Source organism: Thalia democratica, chromosome 2, assembly GCF_965202585.1.
Source record: "Thalia democratica chromosome 2, ktThaDemo2.hap1.1, whole genome shotgun sequence".
Classification (NCBI taxonomy): Eukaryota; Metazoa; Chordata; class Thaliacea; order Salpida; family Salpidae; genus Thalia; species Thalia democratica.
Genome location: NC_139166.1, coordinates 34,912,617 through 34,938,452, shown reverse-complemented (window position 1 = coordinate 34,938,452; position 25,836 = coordinate 34,912,617). Strand labels below are relative to the sequence as shown.

The following is a 25,836-nucleotide window of genomic DNA, read 5'->3' as shown; positions in this document are numbered from 1 at the left end:
CAAATAAAATAATGATATCCGAAAATCAGATAATAGTTTGATAAAGCCGATTCCGCTGAGACTAACTGAAAGGGCCAACGTCGTAACAACCAACAACGAAACTCATGAAAGCAATGCTATTGACTCTCTAAAGATTCCTCCTCCTCCTCAAGAACCTTACAAACCAAAGTTCGTTTTAATAGCTTTTTTTTTATTAAGTACTTTGAAAAATCACTAAAACAACTTTTAAAAGTTGGTGTGTATTTTAAAACTGTTTTGTAATTACAGTAAACGATTAGTCACACGATTTTTATATAAACTTAAGAGTTAAAACTTATGAATTATTTTAAATTATAAAATAAAATTAGTTTGAGATATTAGTAAACAAAGTTCATGTAAAGTAAAAAAAAGGTAAAATACACCAGTGTTAAAATTAAAAACTTTAAGAAAAAAGATAAAAAGAAACATTTTCTAAAAGAAAAAGCGGTGTGAGCGAACGTTAATCAATACTCCTTTAACTTTTAATTATAGTACTTTTTGTGTTAAAATTTATTTGGCATATTATTATCCTTGTATTTAAAATTATCTAGCCCTTTTACTTTTTAGTAATTAATCTTTATTATTAAACAAACAAATTAACTTTATCACTGATATCTTAGTGTTTATTGTGTTTACTTTAATCAAGTTATAAAATTACTTTGAAACTAAAATGAATAAAAGTATATGTAAATTTAAGTTTGTTTGCGTAACTAATTAACATTACAATAGTTAGGATATTAAACAAACAGTTTTGTACTTTATGTAAACTAGATATGATGTTATTTTGAGTAAAATACAAACACACATGTGTATATATGTACTTTTAATATTAACTTAATGTTAGGCTCTCTACAACGAATTGTAGGTGCCGGTATATATTAATAAACACTACGTTTTTATCTTAAACAGTTGTTTCACTATTCTGAATAACAGATTAGATCTTCCTCAATCAGTTCATTTAGTATATAATATGACAGTACACAATTCAAAGTACACATGAAAATAAGCTAAAACTTTAAGCATTCTTACATTATAAATTTTTAAGTTTAAAAGTTGTATATGGTAAATTTACATAAAAGTTCAAAGTAATGTATAAATAAATATATATATTTACAGAATATCTACTCCCTCAGGTTTCTCTATTTAATATTTTACTAAAACTATGAAAAATTTTCTTTAAAACTATTTTAAACCACGAATAGGGTTCATACGCGTCAGGATAAATCAGACCAACTCAGGTTAATTTTTTTAGCAAATTTGTAGTTGTTGTTAGTTAAAATGCTATAAAGTTTTTGATATATCAAATAAAATTTAAACATTTTTGAGTAGACCATTAAATTCAAAATTTCTTTACAAATCAAAACTATTTTGTAACCGTAGTTTTACGAAAAAAAAGACAATATTGTCAAAATGTTCGGATTAGTCAATACAAATGCTTGAATATATCTGAATTTTTAGAATAAATTTGAGAATCATTTATAATCGTTTTTATTGTTTTAAGTAGTTGAGATTAAATAGTTAAGAACTTTATTCTAAAAATAGCATTTAGTTTTTGTAGCCCAAGACTCTGTGAGCTAAAACTCTGAAATTAGATTGTTATTTATGTCTGTAGCGGTTAGATGACAATTAACGTTCAAACAACTCAAATCCTTAAGATATTTTAGGGGTTATACCTAATAAAATGATTTGAAATAAAAGTGTACATAAAAGTCTGACTATAACCATCTGACCTAATATCATAGAGATCTGACGTAGGGTCATTATGACTAAAAGGTCTATAATGTTACGATGGGTAAAGGACATGTTAGGGGAGCGAAATAGGGAAGTTAAATGTTATAATATCATTAGTGCGCTACGGAAACTAAGTAATTGTATAAATGCACTAAGCTCAAAACTTGTATTTTAACTTATAATGAAATAATACAAGGTCTTCGTGGCGAAATCGATTTAAGTTAAAATACCCTAAGAGAAAGTACTTAATAACTTTAATAGTATTAGAAAACTCATAGACTAATAACTTAAGTTTTCGATCTAGTTTAAAACTAATTTTAACTTAAACAAATATATGTTAAATAACTTCCAAACAACAAATAGTTCTTACTATTTAAAACTATAAATATTAATATAGGTTATATACTTACGTTATAGCAAATTTTAAATAAGTAACACACACTAACAAATTTATTATTAAATTCCAAGAAACACTAACAAGGCACTAGAAAACGATACAACTACTTACAACACACTTAAAAACGTAAAGATAATACTAACTATCTTTAAACAGTTAAAAAAATACAAAAACAAATTTACTAACTCAGAAGTTAGCTAGACTCGATAAGGAATACTTGATACACGGTGCAATTGACCAAAGAATATACTGAAGTACGTGTTGAACTTAAGGTGAACGTCAAATTGCTCGACTGGTTATCCCGAACGGCGATATTAAATATAGAAGTTTTAGCACTTTTTTTGTGACTTTTGACGTATCTAAGTCGGCGTAATTGAAGCTCTGTATTTGAAAAAACGCCTAGACTACTCAAACATTAAAAGCGGCAGTTCAGCTAAACTTGTCGTTTTGTGCTGAATTTTCAAAAGAAAAATCGTTTTTCTTTCGGAAAAATTTCCATTTGCGCGGAAATGCTTTAATTAAGTGCTTAAAAATATATTTTAAAGGTTAGAAAATGCCATTATTTTATAAAACGGTAAATATTTTTAAGAATATGCTTTTATAAAAAGGACAGGTGGAGGACTGTCCTTACATTACCATTAATAGACTAAGAAATTACAACCAAAATGATAAGCTACGTAATTTCATCTGACTATAAGCCCAAATGAGCGCCAACCAACAAGTTTTAGGAAGAAGTCAGTCAATTTAGGCAACTTAGTCTAAAACCCTGTGTACGAGCCCTGTATTTTATCAAGACATATTAGTTAAACCTAACGATCTAGCGAGTCCAAAAAATGAGGATGCTGCCAGAACTGAATCAAGATCTAATTTTGAAATTAAGATCCGGCCGGATCCAGATCTAACAAAAAAAGTAAGAAATCTCATTTTAGTTATTAAAAAAAGAAGCCCTAGTCTGGATACCTTTGAATTAAAATAAATCTATATAATATGAGTAAATAAATGATACTGATTAAGTTTTTGTTTTAATTAATTAATCTATAAGTTAAATTGTTTTGTCAATTGTGTTTTGGACATTTGTTTATTTTAAACAATGCTGATTGCTTTAAAAAGTGTAAATTTTAATAAACTGTAAGTGAAAAATTTAAATTTGTTATCTTTTGTATCCTATTAGTAAAGCTTTCTAGGAAAAAAATTATTTATAAAGTAAAGCGTCCTGCAAAAGTCAATGTCGAATAAATTTCGCCTGGTATCTACAAAACGCTCAATATCGGATCCTCCGACTAGAGTAGTTGCCTAACCTTATTATAGAAGATTAAAAAGGTGTACTAAAACTGATTTATTGTGTCAAATAAAACGGCATAAATCATTAAAATTAAAAAAAATACATATAAATATGATAGTTTGTCGTGTCAAAAAGGAACTAAATTACTATGAATTAATCAATCAACATGCTTTTATTGATACAGCCTATGGTTTGCGAATAAAGAGATATTATAAGATTTACCTTTGTTTTTTTTTCATCTTTTTTTTTTTTTGATAGCAACGAGAAAACACAAACAAATATAAGTAAATCTACACTATACATCACTTATAACAATAAAAAATACTGATATGTAAAACACTGTGGTAAATTTAGTTTGTTCGTTTATCGATTTAAAAGTTTTTTAACAAAAAATGACTATTGATCGTGTTAAATAATTGGATCCCGATATACTTTTTGATGCGTAATATTAAAAGTTTAATCTACCGGATCCGCCCAGAACCGGATCCGGATAGTGGATGTGGTAGATCTTTAGTTGGAACATTTTATATAAAAAAAAATTTTGTTGGAGATTGTGTTATATAAAAATTTCATAGTACTAAAATATAAGTATATGAAAAAATTATGTCAATAAATTAAATGCTCAATAGAAAAATATGTAAATTAAGTTGTAACAGGATATCAAGTTGCACTTGATTACTGTTTAGATTTGATGGAAAGTTTTGAGCTAAAATCAATTTTGATTCAAACTGTTAAGAGAAAGCTTGCAAGGTCAAGTTTTATATTGATGCAAGTTTAATACAGTTATTATAAGAAGTAAATAAAGTGCAGACATAAAATTACTGATGTAACGTTTCAAAAAGTTAAGAACGCTTCTATATAAACCAGCCACAGAAAGTAGTAGGAGATCCTAGCCACAGCCTGCTGCAGTAAAGATGTTGTTTATGTTGAATAGACACTTATATTGTTTTCTTGTGTTATTTAAAGTATTTGTTTAACAATGTTACTTTTTATATTAATTTTTATTTAAATCCGAAGTAGTTGTATCTTATTTTGTTTTATACATTCTTAAAGTATATTCCTATTAGATTGATTCGTGTGTAAAGTTTTGACTACATTTAAAGTAGTTTTTAAAGTATGATATTATTTATATTTTTATTAGTGTTCGCAATCGTTCTTTAATACAACATGTTCATTCATTGTCATGACTAGTTTTATATAGAGTAGCCCTAAGTATTAGTCATTATTTATCATTATTTAGTATAAGTTAAGTTTATTATCTAAGGTACCTACATCCGTAGGTTACAAAGTTTTTCTTTGGACTTTGAATGTAGGTTTTTATGATTTTTTGATACTTAAAAAACATAAAAATCAATTGTATATAAGTAGTCTATTTTTTAAGACAAGAGTAGGACAGCTTTTGATAATTTGATAAATAAAAATTGGTGTAAAATTCATTGAAAATAAGTGTCTCAACTCTTAAAAAACAAAAAAACAGACCAAGAAATGTTTGGTAAAGCAGATAGTTTGTTAGCTTAGATTCTGAATTTATTTTATATCCATTTATGATGATTATTATCATTACTATTTTTAATTTGTATTTAAATAAACATAGATATACCTTAAATTACAGTCTATATTTTATTTATTTACAGGTAAAATAATTTTTATTTTTTTGAACTCCATTTCTTGTTAAACATATCTAAACTAACATTTTGTTATATTTCTCTATAAGTAAGTATTTTTTAACATATTTAAAAATGTTTTTTTTTTATAAACAAAAGATATTTTGCTTGGTGTTTAAATTTTGAAGAATTGAGTCTATTATTTACAATGGTTTTTTTACTACTTTTTATTCAAAAAACATTTTTGTATAAAAATATTTTTAATAAGGATGAAGATGTAGTATAAAAGTGTAAGATTATTTAATGTCAAACAATTTATCTCAAAAAGATTAAATGAATGTTTTATATACTTAAAACTATAGATCAGTAGAAGAAAACGAAAAACAAGAAGTGAAATTACATAGACAACATTCACCAAACTCATTATTAGATATGGAACTTCACAGAAGACATACCGTGATTGGTTGTAGCGGATCTTCAACATTACAAGATGAAAAATGGTTTTTATTTTTTATTTTTTTCAAAACCAACTAACAAAACTTAATACTAAGAAATGCAACTATAAAGTTGGTGACAAAATGCTTTATGTTATAATTAAAGTTGATTATTAAGTGTTGAACAGCTAAAAGAGTTGTATTATTGTAAAACTTGTTTTGTTCAAAAATTATATCTGTTTTCTACATATAAATGCCATATCTCCTTTTAGTTAGAAATGTTACGAGTTTAATTAAATATAAAATATAGTAGTATTTATATTATAAATTTATATAATAAATAATTTTTACAAAAAAATTTAAAAGTCTGTTGAATATCTTTAAACTTTTGACTTAAAAAAAAATATTTTTGGATTGTTTGTTGTAAAGTTTTTATCTTTAGTTAAGTTTAAAAATCCAATGAGTAAGGTTTTAAAAGCAGTATTTACTAAAATATAAAATTTTTAGCTCAAAAACAAAATAAGATAAACGTTTACTATTTTTTTTGTTTTCCAAGAAAATTAGATTTAAAAAAATTGGCGTTCTATATGTTTAAATACAAAAAGTTTAAACAAAATTAAGTAAAATTTTTATAATCTATAGAAAATTAAAGTAGTTAAGCTTGCAGTTTTTATATAAGAATCTCTGCTAGTTTTTATAAAAATGCCTTGCCTATGATATGGCCTTAACAGTGAATAAAATAATTAACATCTGTTTATAACCAGAAATAAACACTTTTTAAACTTCAAACATTTTCTAAACAAACAAAGCAATTTTTTTTTAATTTTAGTCTTCAAAGTTTCAATTTTTAGCTGATAATAAATATAATATTAGCCATTTTTCCCATTATTTAATGCTGCGGATATAACATGTTAGTTTAAAAATATATGAATCTTCAATTTGAATTGATTTCTGTGTCAAATCTGTTTTAACTATACATTTAGTGTACTAGCTTGTTGTAAGGTAATCATTAAAACATTATTACAAAATTTTTTTAATGAGATCTTACTTATTGAATAAGGAAAACAAAAGCTCAAAAATTAACTTGAATTGGTATTAATACAGTTTTTTTTTCAATGCTTAAGGTTTTACAAGGTCTCATGATAAAAAATAAAAATACCTTGGTAAAAAAGAAATAATATAGGATTATTGTATAGTTTTATGTAATTAATTAGAAGAGTTTTTATAATCTGTAATATTTAGTTGACTTACTCATCTTAGTTATTGATATCAAGTTTCCTAAACTAATTTAGGTATCAAACATTTATGACGAAAGTTCGTGAATGCAACGAGGCTGCTTCAGGTGACAAAGCCGCGACAAAAGAATCTCATAATAAACAAAGTATCAACACAAACATGATGAAACAACTTGTTTTAGTTGCAAACAATCAGCACAGGTTCGATTTTTTAAATTCAAATAAGTTAATATTAAATTCAAAATACAAATATTAAAAGTTATTGAAAATTTAGCAACAACTTTTTCTTTCGTACTCTATACTTTGACTATCAATATTTTATTCATTTCCTTTCTATTTAACAAGTAAAAATGAAATCATTGTACGATAATGTTATTTTGGAACAAAAAGCTGATTTTTTGATTAAATATCGGAGTTGGGGAGTTACAAAATATACTAGTTCAAAAATAAATCATTGAATTTCATTTATAAATATTTTAAGTTTTTGTTTAAATATTAACCAGACTGTATAATGTAATAATTTTGTTTCAAGTAAAAATAGTTTAATAAAAATATTATTAATAAAATTGTTATACAGTCTATATCAGGGTATTCCAAAATGGGCCAATAGACTCTCTTGGGGGCCATGACAGATGTTCAGGGAGCCATGAGGTCATAATTTGAAACTTACACTAGATATTCTGAGGTTGATGATAATTAAACAAAAAAAAAAGGTTTTAGATGTCTTTAATAATAGTTTAAGTACTATTGTTGAAGGGGGCATAGATTTTTTAATTTATTCAAAGGAGCTATTTAAAAAAAAAGTTTGGGAAACCCTGGTCTAAATCGAGACTTTAATGGAACTTTTTTTTTGTTTAAACAACTATAGCTCTGTAATTTTTTATGTAAATTAATTAGTTTTTGTTACAAAGTATAAGTAATTTTCAGTTTAATATATAAATAATTGTATAAATACTATTTAAAAATCATTTGTGGAGTTTTTTTTACAGTGATCAGAACGAAAGCCGACCACTTTCAGTTCCATCTGGGTGTTTCCGTCCTATCCCAAAAGAATGCTTAGTAACAAAGCTGAGACCTCTCAGAAATCGTCCCCAAACTTGCGTCATTGTCGAAGAAGAAAACAACGTGTAAATTTTTTGTTTAAATATTGTTTATAAATTTAAATTTAATCAAAGGGACCTTATAATTATCAAATCGATTTTACAAGTTTGATAGTTGTGTCAAAAATATATAAGTTTAATAAAATATTAAAAAGCTCTGCAATATATCTTTAAGGTTTAAAAAAAGCTTAACTAATGAAAACTTACATTTTTCTTAAAACAGGGTTGCCAAAAAACCTTTGAAATTTGATAGTTTAGGTAAAAAAAAACTAGTAAAAACTAGAATTTGAGAAATTTTGAAAAAAAACTGGAATTTCGAACAAAGATCACTAAAAAACCTGGAGAAACCTGAAATTTTAGAATAATTTCTACATTAAAAATAACAAAATTTTAGTTAACTACGTATAATCTATTATAAACTTGATAATAAATAAACAAAAATTTGTATCGTTGTTTTTTTTTATTAAAGGTACATTTAACAAAGCATTGCAGAATTTTTTCAATGTTATTACACTACTTAAAACAGCTTTTAAACCTTAAGTTTAATTTTGTACTTGAACAGGGTTGCTACTCGGTCAGGAAATCAGGAAAAGTCAGGAAAAATTTTTTAAAATGACAAAAATTAGGAAAAAATGGGGGGTTTTGAAAAAAAGTCAAGAATTTTGATAAAATTTAAAAGAAGTCAGATTTTGTCAATTTAAATTTACAAAATTCCTTGTTTTCCAAATCCTTCAAGTGGTAAAAATTAATTAAAAGTCCTTTAAAGTCAGAAAAAAGTTTCAAAATTTTCCTAGAAATTTACAAAAATATTTAATTTTATTTCCAATGCCTTCATCTGGTATATATTAACACTATACCAGAGTACCCAGCCTATTGTTGCCTTTTTGCATAAGGACATTTCGTGCTTGGTAATTAAATTGCTGTGTATCTTTATGAAAGACGGTGTAGTTTCGAACCCCAGCCTTCCCAAGTTATTCAAGATTGAATTGAATGATCAAGCTTCCCTGAAACCTGCCCTTGATCTTGGTTGTGCAGCCAAAAATTTGCTTTCAAATTTGAGGAAAAAAGACCTAGTTGAGAAACAAAACTTTAATTTTTATCTTAAATTTTAATAAAGAATGTAGAGTATTTGTTATAAAAGCCGTTGAAAGTCTCCGGAGCAGAATGGCTATTGGAACTAGATTTGTTAAAAATATGTCATGCCTAAATCCTCATAACCTAGACAAATTAGGAGTCACAATTCTGGTTAAGCGTTTTGTCAATATTGTGCACTCCTTAACGAAACAAAAAATGTGCTCCAACACTGAAGGTGATGAGAGCATCGATCAATTTAGAACTTTGATAAATTGCCCAATGAATGTATTAAAGTTTAAAAGCTTCAAGAGAAGTCAAGATCGTTTAGGCCAGTTTTATTTTGAAACATTAGGAGTTTGTACCAAATCTTCTCTCGGAAAACTGTTGCAACCATTGTTTATTTTGCACAATGGACATGCGGAGGTTGAACGAGGGTTTAGTATTAACAAAGCTCTGCTTGAAGATAACTAAAGAAGAAAATATTAAATCCAGAAGAAGAATTAAAGATTACATTTATGCTTACATCTCTATGCAACGTCTCGAAAGATATGCAGATGTCGGTAGCCACCGCAAGATCAAGGTATGTTGTATTTTTAGAGTGGTACGTTTTAGTGTTAGAGTAATATTTTATAATTAAAATTCGTTTAAGTATACTTTGAATATAGATTTTTTTTTAATCAGATATCAAGCATTTTTAAAAGAACAAAGGCAGGAAGAGATGGAGGATGAGGAGGAATCAGAGGCAGCAAAATTGGAGGTAAAAATAAATGAGTGCCCAAAGAAAAGAAATGAAGTCCACAAGTTGTGGCTTGATTTAGAGAAAAGATTCTCTTCAACAAGTGTAGGGGCAGCAGATGAGAGCGATTTAAATAAATGAGGCAAATGATTTTAATTGCCAAGAAAATTCAGCGGAATGCAGACCAGATGAAGGAAACCATATCTTCATTAGATGAAGAGGTTGAAGTGCTAATAAAAAATGGAGAAAATAAATTTTAGTACATACATTTAAAAAAAAGTATTTGATTGAGTTCTTTATTATTTTAATGTTTTAATTGTAAAAGTTAGTTATTGTTTTAAGGATTGAGTTTTGAAAGTTCCTTATTGATTTAAGGTTTTAATTGTAAAAGTTCCTTATATGTCGTTTCGTTTATTTAGATACATTTATGCTAGGAAATTCTAAAAAAAAATTTTTCTTTATTGTATTATGGTTTCAACTGTAAAAGTTTGTAATTGTTTTAAGATTTTAGTTGTGAAAGTTCGTTATTAAATTAAGGTTTTAATTTTAAAGTTCCTAATATGTCATTTGTTTATCTAGATACATTTATACTACGAAATGATAAAAAATTGTGTTTTTTTTCAGACAAGCTGTGTTTATAAGGTAATAATACAAGTATTTTGCTGATACAGCTGTTTATTACTAACATCAATCATACACATATGGTTTAAGTGATGTACTGGAAGTTTGATGATAGAATTCAGCAAAAAGCTGTTGTTTTTAACCTGTATTAAAATTATATTGAAAGCTTTGTATAGATTAAAGTGTTAGATCATGTATTTTAGAATAAGTTTAATTTAAGAGTTTGATTTAGAAAATTCAAGAAAATTTTGGTAAAAAGTCGGGAAAAGTCAGGAAATTTTTCTCAGCTTGATCAGTGGCAACCATGCTTAAAATAGACAAAAATCTTGTTTTTATAAGACCTTAAAGAAATGCAGAAAACCTGGAAGAAACTTACAAAAAACCGTTGGCAACACTGTAAAGCAGTATGAATATATGTTTTATTTTGATACTGTATTTATTTTATGTGTAATGCTATTTTACAGCAAAATAGTTACCTAAACCTATCTGATAAAAAAATATTTAACTTTGTTTTAATTAGTCAAAATTCATGTTAAAAGGTACAGCAATACTAACTAAGTTAGAATAATTAGAGTTTTAATCATATATTTTCAGTTATCTTACCAAATCTCTTGGTAGACTAAGACTCAGGCTCGTATTCATTGAAACCCGTCAGTTAGTCGTAATGTAATAAAACTGTAATCCCCAAATTTACAAACAAGTTTAATGTTTTACCATAAAGTGTGTTTGCTGCTATGTTCAGTGTACGTCAGGTTGTTTCATTGCTACGTAAAATATATAGTTTAGTAGCAAGACAACTGGAACGCTACATTGTGATGAGGTCAAAAATAAAACATTGGAAAAATTAATCACAACTTAAACCTGGATTTTCACCAGAGTTTGGTCTGATGATCAAAATGATATGATCAAAAGTTGTTGTTAACAATTTTTGAGCTTGTCTCACGGCACAAAAAATCCAGACTTTAGCTCTGATAAATATCGCCAGTGTTTTCTTTTTAGTTAGTACAGTTTAAACCTAATTGTATTTTTTAAACTTATCCGTCTTATTTTAGAATTTACTCTTGAAATGTTCAGGTTAGGTTGTATTGTAAATAATGTTTAAAAATTATGAAATTCTAAAGTATATTTTATTTTAAATCTGAAAAGTATGCAAATCAATTTTAAGCATAAGTATATATTATAAAGCTCTATATGTACAAGTTGTAATGTTATGCTCTAATGTCACAACTTAGAATTAAATGATTTTTATTTAATTTTGTACATATTCACATTAGTGCATTATTCACATTGAAAATTATTTACCAGTGCTCAAAATTGTTTGTGAGTTGTAAAAATACTTTTGAAAATAAATGACCAAAATAACTTATTTTGTATTCTATTTTTTAAAGTTCTTAACAAGTTTTAATTTATTTCATATAAATAAAGAAAACTGAGCGGTCATAAGACAAGTTTTAGCAGTTTAATTGTGTGCACTGTGTTTTAATCATTTACTGTGGACAACTTTAATAATCACTGCTATGATATCAAATTTTTTTAGCAACTCCAATAACAACAAAATGATGATTACATCACAATACAAGGAGACTTCATTAGATTATTTTGTTATTTCAAAAAGTCTTCTTAGTTCTCCTCCGCTTCCTCATCCACGTTCCTCATCATCTCGTCTGCTTTGTGACGTCACCAAGTCCTCTAATGACGTCACAACCCACTACAGACAGACTTCATTGCCGGTTCAACAAGTGAAGAAAAACGAACAAAATAGCATCAAAAAGTCAGTTATTAAAAATAAACTAGAAAAAATATTTTAACTATTACTAATTTAATAAAAACTTTTATAGAAAATAATGAAAGTTATGTATAAGTAAGGTCTTTTTAGTAAGCTAGAAATTAAAATATAAAAATTATTAGTAATATTTGGAAGTAATATGTTTTCTTTTGATATTACTAGTTAATTTAGATGTTTTAAGTACTTTTTCTTAGTATAGTACGCATTTATTTGTTTCAAATAGTTAGCTATGTTATCAATTTTTATTAAAATACGTAAATTTCTCTCATTATTCATCATATTTAAAACAGCAAATTTTTAAAAACTACTCTAAAACTGAACTTACTTTGTTTTCAATAAACACTTTTGCTCTTTTTAAAACTTAAGAATTTTGGTAGTTTACGATAAAAGTTAAGGGCATAGGGGGGTTCACCTTGATTTATACTAGTTGATCTTATTTTATAGATTTTTATCTGAGCTATCAAACATTTTAACCGCTTGAAAAAATTCAAAGTAGTTTTAGAGATATGAGCGATCAAAGTCGGTGACCTCAATAGGTTCCTAATGGAAGGCGCAAACTAAATTAGCGAAAAAAGACCATTTCACTAAAAATTTATCTCCTCCTTCATTTTTTAAGCAATCTTCTTCAAGTTTTCACAGAAAGTGTATTATTAAATTAAAAAAAAAATTGAATGCCGGAATTTTTCTGATTTTGAAAAAAAAAATTAAAAAAAAAATAAAAACCACCTATTTTTTTTTTGTTTTTTTTTTAATCTAAAAATTTTATTTTATAATATTTGAAAAATTCTAACATTCAAAGTCTTTTAAACTATAAAAGGAACGTTTCCCGAAAGTTTGAAATCTTTAGCTCAAAAAATGAAGTATAAGATAGATTTTTAGTGATTTTTAAAGTTTCCGAGAAAATTGATCCCCACAAATTTGCGGTCCATGTTGTATATGAAAATTTTTATAAAAATTACAATATCTCAAAAGTTAAATAAGATTTTTTTATTCTATAAAAACTGGCTTGTAGTTTGTACTTCAAGATTTCATATAAGACTCAATGTTATTTTTAGTAAAAAAAAAAAGTTGGACCCCCATATGCCATTAAGTTACAATACCTTTGCAGGTATTATCTACTATTTTTAGTGTACTAAAATTTGAATTTCGGAATTAAAATAATCTCGGACTACATTTGTTAGTATTCCTTACTTAATTATGTATGTTGTTTTTTATACAACATGAGTTAATTTGATATACTTAAATAATATAATATGATTTTTTTTAGTCCTACTCAATATCTGAAAAAGAACAATGTTCCTGTTCCAAAGCCTCGACGATTAAAAGAGAATTATAACATTATACATAAAAATATTTTGGACAGTTCAACGTAACTTTATTTTGTGTTTGAGTTTTATTCAAAAAGTGTTTTCGGTATTTTTATGTTTCATGCAGATTTCAAACTCTGTTCCTGTTTTTATCTTATTGGTGCACAAGTTTTTTTTTTTCATCTGTCAGAATAAATCTTGTCTACTGTTAACAATTATTTTAAGCAAGTTTATAATTTTGTCGATTTGTTCTTGTTAGATAAAGTTTAAATTTTGTTAGCATTATTTTGTTTTTAGTTAGCTGCTAAGGTTGTATATTTATCATTTGAGCTAGCTGTTTTTAAAAAGTTTAAGTTGAATAAATATATAAAATCACTCTATTTCAATCAATTTTTAAATTCAAAGCTTTTCACTAACACAAATTTTTATTTGCTCTTTAATTATGCTTGATTTTTAACTTTTTGCTTTTAATTCTTTGAAGTTGAACAATCATTTTCGCTGAATATTTTAATAATCAGCAGTTGTTTTTTTATATGTATGTGATACTAATGTTTATAAATAAAATATTGCTATGTTTTTGTAGTGTCCAGACATTTTATTTTAAAAAAGTTATGTTAAATAAAAAATAAAAATAGAAAAATAGCCAAATAAAACCATAATTTAATTTGAAATAAATGCTTACAATTATTTTACGCAATGGTAAAAGCTTAGGAATTTTGATTGACAAATTTAAAATCTATGTAAACGATTATAGTTTTAATAATAGCATTATGTTCAAACATTACAGTTAAAGACAGTTGATAAAAATACTGTTAAAATTTTCTTCATAAATAGTTCGACACAGTTAGAATACTCAGTTTGTCTCTTGAAGAAACTTCAACTAGTTTCATTAAGTAAATAAATAAAAATTTATGTTATTTTGATTTTTTATTAATTTTTTTTTGTAGGTCTACTTCGCGCCTGTTTACTTTTTTTTTAAATAACAAGGTTTCCAAATACTGAAGCTAGTTTTTTGTCAAATTTTTATGAGGTTAAGTGGATTCAGATTTAAATGTTGTTATTTCAAATTACAACATTTAGTTTTGTTTGTTTTATAACGTTTATCAAATATTAGGTCAAATTTACCGCCTTGTGGATAGCTCTTATTTACTTAACTTTTTATAGTTTTATATAAAAGGTGAACTAAGGTTTATGATTATAACATAACTAGTTTTTTTTTTAAATATAAGTTACTGTTAACAAGTTATTGTAATTTATTATACTCCATTTTCAAATTTATTTTCTCTATAAGTTGAATAATGTGTGTAGTTTTATACTTCATTAATCAATCGTTATACTTGTTTATAATAATTAGTTAAATAAGTACTTTTGTATCAGCCATTTTGAAAGTCTTACACTCTTATAAAAGTGTTTTTTTATCCTGTTGAAAATATAGATTGTAGTAAGTTTATATTTTCAGACATGATCTTGGTTGTTTTTAAACTGAAAACAACAACATTAAAGTCTGAGGAAAAGTAAGTTGCTATCTGTTAATGAAACTAAATAGTACCAATTCTATGCATCTTATGCTCTTTTAATGTCTTTTGTAATTTTATGATCTAATTTGAATGAAGCTTCCAATGCGTTCCTTCTCAAATACTTGTTAAACGATTACACAGTGTTTTTCTCCAGCTCACTGGGAAACTTTGCAAGACACCCATCATCTCGTCTCTAAGGAGATCTATTTAGATCGGTTTTGTTAGTAAATTAGCACGTCTAATAGTGTATGACAAGCACAAGGCCATGTATCTTTTTTCAAAATACAAATCAAGCGGAGGCACACTCATTCCCTAGAAAGGTTTGTAATGAAAGAGGAAATTGTGCTTTTGATTATATATGCTGCCGTAGCCAAAATTAAAAGTGTGGTTAATTGATCCAGTATCATACTACTAAGAACAATCACAAGTTACAATTTTATCCTATGAGTAGAGCTTAGCTAGATCGTTTTCATTTGAGCTTATAGCAGTTTTGTAATGCTGATGAGGTGGTTGAGATTAATTTGAATTCTAATTAAAGAAAAAGTCAACCATATTTTGATGCGAAATAGCAAATAGCTTTGGAGGTCTGAATGATGTTAATAAGATTTTTTCTAGTCGATCGAATTGTAATGGTTACAGTCATTAGATTCTTATTACAACAGCCAGGATGGAGAAAGTTTCGTTAATTTGATTATGACAATGGTCATAAGCGCTTTACGTTAGATAGTTTTGTTGCTATGTTATTTAGCCTAACACTTCTACTAGTATGTAGTGACATTACCAGTTATTTTAGTGTAAAATTAATTAGTAATATCATTATTCGATTATCAAAACTACATCACACGCCTTTACCTTCAGTACTTGTTCAAAAAAAAAAGGTTTTGATCTTATATACAGTCACCTTTCGCGAGCCTACGCGTATGATTACGCGCTCTCGTTTAGTTACGCATTTTAGAATTCTCAAAAAATACAATAGTAAAAATTTTAAAAATCTTTGAAACTATAAACTTTTTGTATGTATTGAGTCAACAATATGTTTAGCTCTTTAATGCTAATTCTTACCTATATTTTATTAGACTTTAAAAAATTTTGTTCATAGACGGTTGGATAAACATTTAGTTGTGCCTCGATGTACCATAAACTTAAATACTTTAATTATGTTAAAAAACAGGACTGACTAACAATCTTACTTACAATAATGAAACTTCGCAACACAATGAATAATTATCTAAAGAAAAGGCTCAAAACTAACTTTCCAGCAAATTTAGCAATGATATTTAAAAAAATGCATACACATTACACGAATTTTATTTGCTGTTCTTAGTAAAAATATCATTAATTGTCATTTGACGTTTTTTCTCATTGAACTGTTCTTCTGTAGAACTTGCTTTGCACATAAAACGTTGACACTTTTTGCACGTTACTTGCAGTTATTCGTAGTGCTCTCCAGCACTAGCTACAGTTTTGAAGGAACACAAATGTGCGTTGAAATTGATGGTCTTCATCAACATAGGTGGGCAAGAAAAAAATAGAATTGAATGTACATAATTTTTTTTAATTTTTTTACATGTATGTACTATTTAAATGAAAACTATTTTTGTAAACAAAAACGTGGGAAAGTCCTCAAACTGTATTTAACCAAATACATTATAAGAAACAGCCAATGAAGTAGATTTTTTTGGTACATCTCGTTTAGTTACGTTCTCTCGTTTAGTTACGCACTTTTGCTGTGAACACAATGTGCGTAGATTCGCGAGAGGTGACTGTGTTATGTAAAAAAACCATAAATGGCATAAGTTGTGCTTTTATTTTTGACACTTGATTTTAAATGTGCTCTATCATTTAGGCCGGATTTATGCTTTATTATATAATTAAATATGAAAAAATAAGAACTTAGCAAAATAACCATTTAAAATTAGTTCAATAAAGCTGATTACGAGGTATTTCAGAAAACAACAATATTAGTACTAAACTTGATTAAACTGTTTGTAATTAAGTAATTTGTACTGTAAATTAAGCTTATTGCATTTTTACAAAAACACACAAGTGCATGTTTTTTTATCTTTCTATTATCTATAAAATAAAATCATTCTAATTAGTAAGTAAATAATAATACAAAGAATGCTTTATACGGATAAAAAATAACAGTACTAAAAATATCATAGTTCGAGCTTTTTTTATGTTTAATATAGCTAAAGGTCAACCGCATTTTTTAACAGGTATTAATTTGGCAACACGTTTTGCATAATAATAAACAATAAAATTTTAAATCTTGGATTGTAAAACTTTTATTAGGAACAGGCAAGGTTAACAGAAAACTTTTTTTAAGGACAACAGTATTTTATGAAGTATATGAATGTATCATAAAGCAAAGGTGTAATAGGACAGACATAGAACAGGTATTGTTTATTGAGCGACAAAAAAGGTGTTGGCAAAGGACCTGGCTGACGAAAACCCTTTTAGTCATCGAGTCATACATCACGGATACAGATTTATATCTTTCCGAGGAAGTTTAATAATGGCTAGACAGCAGTTTTCTTACAACAAAATAGAGTATATTTGTAAACTTAAACAAAAGTGTTAGGATGTTCTTAGTGTATCAGTTTTTTTAGTTAAATATCACGTCGTTGGCCAAGAATTTTTTACCTAGCTTTAAAAAAATATATATTCGATTTATAAAAAAATTACAAAAGTTTTAACATTTATAGTTTAACTTTTACAATCTTTTACCTAACGATTTCTTTAAAGTTTTTGTTTGTTTTATGTCTTGTGCATAGCTTGTAAAAAAGTTATTTAGAGTTTTATTTTTCAGTTTAATTGCAATAAATATGTTTATAGTAGTTCACAGCAGATTTATACTGCTAACTTTATAGTACAAATTCATACAAAAGAAAGTATAATTTTATAAAAGTAGTTTTTTATCTAACTTATTATAGTTTTAAATCAAAACCTTTTTAAACTATATTTTACTTTAATAACTATATTTAATCGAAATGAAGTAAATGTATGTATAGTAATTACAAATTTTAAAAATTTCAAACAAAAAACTGAAGTTTTTAAATTATTTGTTGAGCTTTGTTGTCCTTTTTTCACTTCAAACTCAAAATTATCTACCTCAAATTTCAAAAAAAAATCTTTTGCGGGCCTCATTTGCATATTTGCGGGATGCAGATTCTAACTTACATGGGCCGCATCTCATTTAAAATAATAGCTTTGTTGAGAATATTAAAAAACGAAAAAAAAGCTTATAAACACAGGGAAGTTATTTTATATACAAAAGCAGATCTAAAAAATCAGATCAAGGGGTCGGCAAGCATTTGGTGGTTTCTACTTCATCGGAAACTAAAAAATTGCGGGCTGCAGTTGTAGTTTCTACTCTTCATTACAGACCTTGAACATTTAGTGTAAGTATTGAATTTCACCTGATATTTCCCTAAGACTTTTTTTCTACTTTTCATTTCAAATCCCAGAATATCTAGTGCGGTACACGTTCAGTTCTAACCCACGAACATTTCCAAGTTGTGCACAGTACCAACCCGTATAAGTTCTCGCCAGCGAGCATGTTTTCATTTTAAATGAGATGCGGCCCATGTAAGTTAGAATCTGCATCCCGCAAACATCCTAATAAGGCCTGCGAAAGAAAACTCTTGAAATTAAAGCTAAAAGCTCTTAAGTTTGAAGTGAAAAAAGGTCTTAGGTATAATTCACGGGTAATTTAAAACTTACACTAGATATTTCGGCTTGTTATAAAGAGTAAAAACTGAAAATACAACAGCGGCCCCGCCAATCTTTTTTTATCGAAATTTGGCCTGTACCAATTTCGCGGGTTTTACTTTTCATTGGGCAGCATATCCCATTTAAAACAAAAACATACTTTATGGCCACAGCTTGCCGAAACCTGGTTTAATAAAAACAATTTTATATAAATAATGTTCTAGTTTGAAAAGTTTTAGGTATTATTTTTAAAAACTCCAGAAAAATGATATATAATTTTTATAAAAACTTGTTAAAAAGTAAAAATTCCCAGTTTCAACTGAAAAATATTTTTCCAAACAAAACAGTAATACTATGATTTAATAAATTACAAATAGTTAAAAAAAGCATATTTTTACATAATCAAAGCAATATGAGAAAGTGACTCAGATGTATGATGTCTAAAGCTAGAACATTTCCTGTACACTAAATTAATCTTTTAAAAAATTTTAGAAAATTGCTTATAACTAATCAAAAATTAAATTTCTATACAAATAAACTTTTAAACTATTGTGTTGTGCAATATTGGTAATTATAAATCAATTAAATACTTAACGATCTTTATAAGTATAGTTTTTGACTAAACTTTATTATTTTATTATTTTTAAAACATATATGTTTTAATTAGATATGAAACAAACTAAACCACAGGAGGCAATAGCATGGATGCTCAATTTGGGTAGTTGTCAAATTTGCACGACGGGTCACTTTTGCACGGGGACGGGTCAGAGATGCACAAAGGGTCAGTTTTGCACGAAGAAAAACTTTTGCACGTAGGCTTACTTTTGCACGAGTGATAACTTTTCACAAGAAAACAAAAAAGTAAATTAAAATAAATAAAAACAAAGTATACAGTAATCTTCCTTTATTGTACCAACATATGTTTCTGTGTGTTAACGAATCAACACACTTCAACTGGGTTCTGTAAGAAAATAAATATTGTAACGAAAGAATAGAAGCTAAAGTAGGTGTATACATGTGTTCATTAAAATTAAAATTAAATAATTTCTACAGATTTTTAGAGGTAAATAGTTAATAATAGGTAAAATACTTAATGTTTAATCCGACTGTTATAAAACTATACAGTATTTGTAATTATTAAGTCTAAATTAAGTATAGTAAACTAAAATACACAACAAAACAACAAATCATAATATAAAAAAACCACTTACTTTAATGGAAAGAATAGCTAATTCTATTTTATGTTACCGTTGCCAATGATTAAACAAAATACATTCAATAATTACGTCACAATATATATAAACACTAACACAGCTATTTAATTTGTATAATAAAGTTAGTTAATTTAGTCTATATGTTTAAGAAAATCAGTAAAACGTCTTTATATGGTAGTAGTATGTAATCTATTTTGAATAAAAAGTAAAACAACAACCATTAATTAGTGAATCAATAAAATTTAACAACGGTAAAGACAATAAAAGTCACAGGAACTTGACATAACATTATATACATTAAATGTTTGTAATGATTAAACTTAAATTATAACAAAATCAAAGTTAAAAATCTAAGCACAAAAAAAACTTGTTATGTAAGGTTATAACAAGTTTTTTATTTTGTGCTTTGATTTCTTAAATTTTAAAATTTTATATTTTTAATTTTTACATTTAAGCTAAATCTGCTTCCTAATTGCATCTAACTTTGATTTTGTTATAATTTAGATTTAATCATTACAAACATTTAATGTATATAATGTTATGTCAAGTTCCTGTGACTTTTATTGTCTTTACCATTGTTAAATTTTATTGATTCACTAATTAATGGTTGTTGTTTCACTTTTTATTATTCAAAGTAGATTAACATACTACAATCATATTAAAGCGCTTTACTGATTTCCCAAACAAAAGACTAAATTAACTAACTTTACAATACAAATTAAATAGCTGTGTTAATGTTCATATATATTGTGACGTAATTATTAGATGTATTTTGTTTAATCATTGGCAACGGTAAAATAAATTTGAATTAGCTATTCTTTCCATTAAAGTAAGTGGTTTTTTTTATGTTATGATTTGTTGTTTTGTTGTGTATTTTAGTTTACTATACTTAATTTAGACTTAATAATTACAAATACTGTATAGTTTTATAACAGTCGGATTTAACATTAAGTATTTTACCTATTATTAACTATTAACCTCTAAAAATCTGCAGAATTTTTTTTATTTTAATTTTAATGAACACATGTATACACCTACTTTAGCTTCTATTCTTTCATTACAGTATTTATTTTCTTACAGAACCCAGTTGAAGTGTGTTGATTCGTTAACACACAGAAACATATGTTGGTACAATAAAGGAAGATTACTGTATAATTTGTTTTTATTTATATTCCAGTGAGCTTGTTTCACCTGGATCTTTTGTTAGCAAACATTTAAATATATATTTTGAACAGTTAAATAAAAATAAATAAATACTGACCAAAGGTAACGAGTTAGGTGTAACAGTGATAGTAAAAAATATAAGCTAAAAGTTTTAAAAATCAAATAAATAAAAGTCAAAAAAATATTAATAAAAAATAAAAAACCGATCAAGGGTAAGGGTTAGTGGTAACAGTGATAGTAAAAAAAAAAGTTTCAACTACTCTTTTTGCAATAGTGTCTTTGTAAAAAAGTGACCCTTCGTGCAAAGGTGTCCCCTCGTGAATTTTTGACACCTACCCCTTTAACACGGGTTAAAACTCTTTTTTTTTTTGATTATTTATTGTTTTTGTTTTTTGTTTTAATTTTCGATTTTTACTATCACTGTTACCCCTTACCCTTGGTCGTTAACTTTTTTTTTATTAATTAATTTTTTTTTGCTATCACTGTTACCCCTACCCCTTACTCTTATTCGGTATATTTTTAATTAATATTTTTTTGTCTTTATTTTTATTTTTCATATTGCTTTTTTTACTATCACAATTACCCCTAACCCTTGTTCTTTGTCCGTAATTTATTTATTTATAATTTTAATCTTTTTTTTTAATTTTTATTACTCTCGAGCAAAAATGACCCCTTGTGCAAAAGTCTCTTCGTGCAAAATTTGCTTTCGTGCGTATTTGACCCGTCCCCGTTCAACTTGGTTATTTGTTGACAAACAGGCCATGATGAAAAATAAAATTAATTTAATTTTGAACTAAGCTTTAGATTAAATTGTTTTATTTGAAATTGTTCACAGTTTACATTTTTAATTATAAGTAATATAGTAAGAAGTTTAATACAATTTTAGATTATAAATGCAAATCTTTTGCTTATATTTAAAAAAATGTTTACAGTTTTCTAATTTATTTTTACTTAATAAACATTGAACTTTTATTGTTTTTCTTTGGTTGCTCTTGTAATTCAGAGAAATATGTATTTATAACGTAAATGACCTAACAAACCTTGAAATAGATTTTAAAGGAAAAAAAAACATTCAACAAAAACTATTTTTTAACTAGGTTAATGTGAAATAGTAAGTATTTATTATAGATTATAGTTATTAATAAATGTAGAAATTCCATTGATTTGGTTAGGTTAGAAGCAGTCTCAATATTTTTAAATAAACCTGAATTATATAGGCAGAAAGAGTTTGACTATAAAGTTCCTTTGTTTATTTATAAGTATCTTTGTTTGTTTTAAACATTTTGTTTTGTTTGTAATTTAAAATGTTTAATTTTGCATTAATTAATATTTTACATTAATCTAGAAAAACTTAAAAATATTTTTGTTGATTATTTTTTACAGAAATCTAATGAATCACTTAAGTATTTTTCTAAAGTTTATTGTTTTTAGTTAAATAATTATTGTTTTATTTCAAATGTCTACAGTAAGTTTCTAAAGGGTTGCAGTGAAAATATACTAAAACTTTTATAGAAAAAACATTTGATTCTTATTTATAAAACCAAAATTTTTAATTTTTAATCAAATTAAGTTATTTTGTTTATCAAAGTTTGAGAAAACTAATTGCTTGTTTTGCTTTTGATATCAATTAAAAATTTTTTATATCAATTTGAACAAAAACAAATAGTACATACCTTGTTTTTTATTTAAGCCTATTAGTTATTGTCATAAATTAATAAAACTAACAAGTATGTTGACTTGATAATTGTTACAATAAAACTAATTAAAATTAATTTTTATTAGTTTTTAAGTTACAAAAACAATCTAGTTGTCTGCCTAAAGATTATAAATCGTTTTTATAAGTTATTTTAAATAGTTTAAATAATTTCATTCATCTATTATATAAATAGGTTATTAAAGAATTTAATGTATTAATTTATTTACAAACATGCAAGTTTTCAACAAACAAATCGAAATTTCCTTAGATCATTTTAATTTTTTATGTATTGCGTCTTAATTGATTTTTAATAACCTAAAACTACCTTTTAAATTACCTGTAATCGGTCTCTTTGTAAATACTTGGCATGTTATTTTAGTTTTGTAATGCAACACAAAAAATTTTTGTTTAAAGTTTTTAAGTTTTTAAACAAAAAGCTTTTGTCAATTAAAAATATTTTTTAAGCTAGTCTAACTTATACTGAAAGGCTGAAATATCAAAACTTTTTCTTACCAATGTTTAATGAAGTTACTTAAATATATATAAATGTTTTTTTGAATTTTTTCAAAACAATGTGGACATAAAACAAGCCCGTTGTGTTATCATTTTACAAGTTTCATTGAAAATTTCTGTTTAAGTAAAAAAAATCTTGATTTCAATCAAGTTTAAACCAATATACCATATTTGTCATATTTACGTCATTATATTTACCTAATCTTTTTAATAGAAATCAGTTTAAAGATGATTTTGACTTGATTTAAAGTCAAAAATACAACATAATTACATAGACGCACAAAAACACGAACAAACCAGGATTTTTGACAATGAAATTAAATTTTAAACTTTTAAGTTTTTAGTGTACAAATGTCAAGAGTCTTTAAAAAACAAATTTTAATTGAAAACTTTTTTTGGTAAAGTAAAACAACAGTTTGATAGTTTTCTTATTTTTAGCTAGTCTAACAGTATACTAGCTTTAGTACTCTTTATTTTATTTAAATGCTTAACTTATCATTACAGCATAAAAATTTGCTTAAATTTGTATGTTAATGCACTTTAAAACTTTTTGCACTTAATCTAAAACTATTAATGCATGTTATTATTTTAACATAAAAGTAAAGTTTAGAATAAAAAATGATTTAAAGTATTTTAGTTCATAACTGTTTGCCCCGTATCGTAAGTAAGTGCAGTTTTAATTAACAAATAAAATAAACTACTGTTTTGTTGCGTAATTTGTACAGAGATTCGTGTGTAAATACTGTTATACATTTTATTATAAAAACTTTATGTCTTACATGCTCAATCTACCGTACAACTTAGAGTTTATTTGTTGAAAAATGTATGTGCTGGTTCTTTTTCTAGAGTGGTTTTTATTTTTTTTTTAAGTTGTACAAGAAAGTCAATTTAGCTTTTAAATTATTCATACCTTTACAAAAAAAACATTTAAAATGAGTGGCTAAAATTTTTTAAAACTTATTTATGTTCTTTTTTTGAACTATTTTAGCAAGTAGTAAACTTAAAAATTGAAATTAAAACTAAGTTTAAAATATGGTTCAAATGTTGTAGGTGAAATGAAAAAAAATGTATTGCTTTTACTGTCAGCAGTTAACTTGTCTTGAAAAGTTATAGTGTTATCAGACTCTCTTTTGAAAAAAACTGTTGCTTTAACAGCGTATAATTAAGTGTGGGTATTCGGACCTGGTTAAATAAAAACAATGAACATCAAAGTAAAAACAGAAAAGTTAGTCCAAAAAACAAAACTTAAATAAAATAATTTGTTCCCTGAATCGTCCGTATTTTTATAATAACAAATTTTAATACATATTTTTTACTCTAATTAAAATATTTTTCAATTAGCTTTAAGTTATATTTAGTTTCATTTTAATATTATGTCAAACTTATTTTAATTTATATTCAAGTTTAGTTTTATATTAATACGTAACAAATGTTTGAACAGGTAAAACTTACATTTAATACATTTATATATATATATGAATTTAGGTATGTTTTGTAAACTTAGTTTTATCAAATTTTTGAAAAAAGTCAGCCGTGCAAAAATGACGAATGGCGCAAAATATGGCATCAGTAGAAAATTGATGCCAGGCAAACAGAACGCTTTGTGTAAAGTGCAGTCATAAAAAAGTGGTAATTAGTGAAAAAATTAGGTAAAACTGAAACTATGCAAAAATAACTCTCCGTGCAAAAGTGATGCTGTGTAAAATCGACTATTGGTTTATAACTCGACTATTCAACATTCTCTTTATTAAACTTTTTAAAATATAACAGTGAAGAATAATTTTCAACATTACTAGATATATTTAAAAGATGTAAATGTTTTGAAATATATATGTTTTAATATTTTATTACGTTTTTAATTCAATTGATTAAGTTTTAACATAAATATTGTTGACTGACTTACAAAGTGTACATATAAGTATTTTTTTTTAATAAACTTCTAAAAAGTATAAATGCATTCATTAAAAACTACTAAATAGTTATATATAACCTATATCTATAACTATCTAGACCAGGCCTATTTGTAAAAAAAAACTGTTTGTTGCTAATTAATCTTCAATGATATAAATTTCTATTTCTAAGAAATTGTAGAATTTTATAAGAAAATTTTACTAGATAATTTTAAAGATATATAAGGATTTATCGGTCTAAAAAATAATGTTTGTTTAAGAAAGTCGTGAATGTTATTTAAATTTAGCTTTGAACACGTAGTTAAACAATAGAATTAAAAGATTCTCACTACTATGTTAAGTCGACTTTTGAAACTATTTATCTTAGTCACGCAAATTTGTTTCAATATTTTAGTACTGGAATTTAACATTTTGAAACTTATTGATGATAATTTTACTTTTTATCAAAGGTTCAAATAGTCTGATAGACAATTTTATAAAACGGCTTAAAATTACACTTGTGCGAAAGTGTTTGTAATAAGTTAGTAATGATTTATAGTTTAGCTAGCTTTTCACAAAATATACTTGTAACTTTTTAGTTTATTAGTTTGTTATGATGAAAATTTAATGATCTAAACTAATGAGTATAAAAGTTTACTATGCTTGAAAATAAAAGCTTGTAAAACGGTTACTTAAGTTTTCTTTACTTATAAAGTAAACTAAATTTCGTTGAATTAAAACGAATTAAATTAAAACAATAACTTAGATAAAAAATAAGTCGAGTTTAAACAAAAAAAACTAATT

The 25,836-nt window shown here is 25.8% G+C and overlaps 1 protein-coding gene and 1 long non-coding RNA gene across 3 annotated transcripts in view; both read left to right on the top strand.

Moving 5' to 3' along the window:
* LOC145829367 (uncharacterized) overlaps positions 1-13,895 on the top strand; it is a 33,254-nt gene extending 19,359 nt beyond the window's left edge. For both annotated transcript variants that reach the window (XM_082937137.1, XM_082937135.1), the window contains 6 exons: positions 30-168; positions 5,395-5,532; positions 6,759-6,902; positions 7,691-7,828; positions 11,770-12,003; positions 13,286-13,895. In XM_082937137.1, the coding sequence (XP_082793263.1) occupies positions 30-168; positions 5,395-5,532; positions 6,759-6,902; positions 7,691-7,828; positions 11,770-12,003; positions 13,286-13,391 (899 nt within the window). In that variant the 3' untranslated portion in view covers positions 13,392-13,895. The remainder of the gene's footprint in view (positions 1-29; positions 169-5,394; positions 5,533-6,758; positions 6,903-7,690; positions 7,829-11,769; positions 12,004-13,285) is intronic.
* LOC145829827 (uncharacterized) lies at positions 8,579-10,097 on the top strand. Its single transcript, XR_014369584.1, has 2 exons — positions 8,579-9,455; positions 9,557-10,097. It is a non-coding gene; the product is annotated as an uncharacterized LOC145829827 (long non-coding RNA).
* Positions 13,896-25,836: the final 11,941 nt, after the last annotated feature.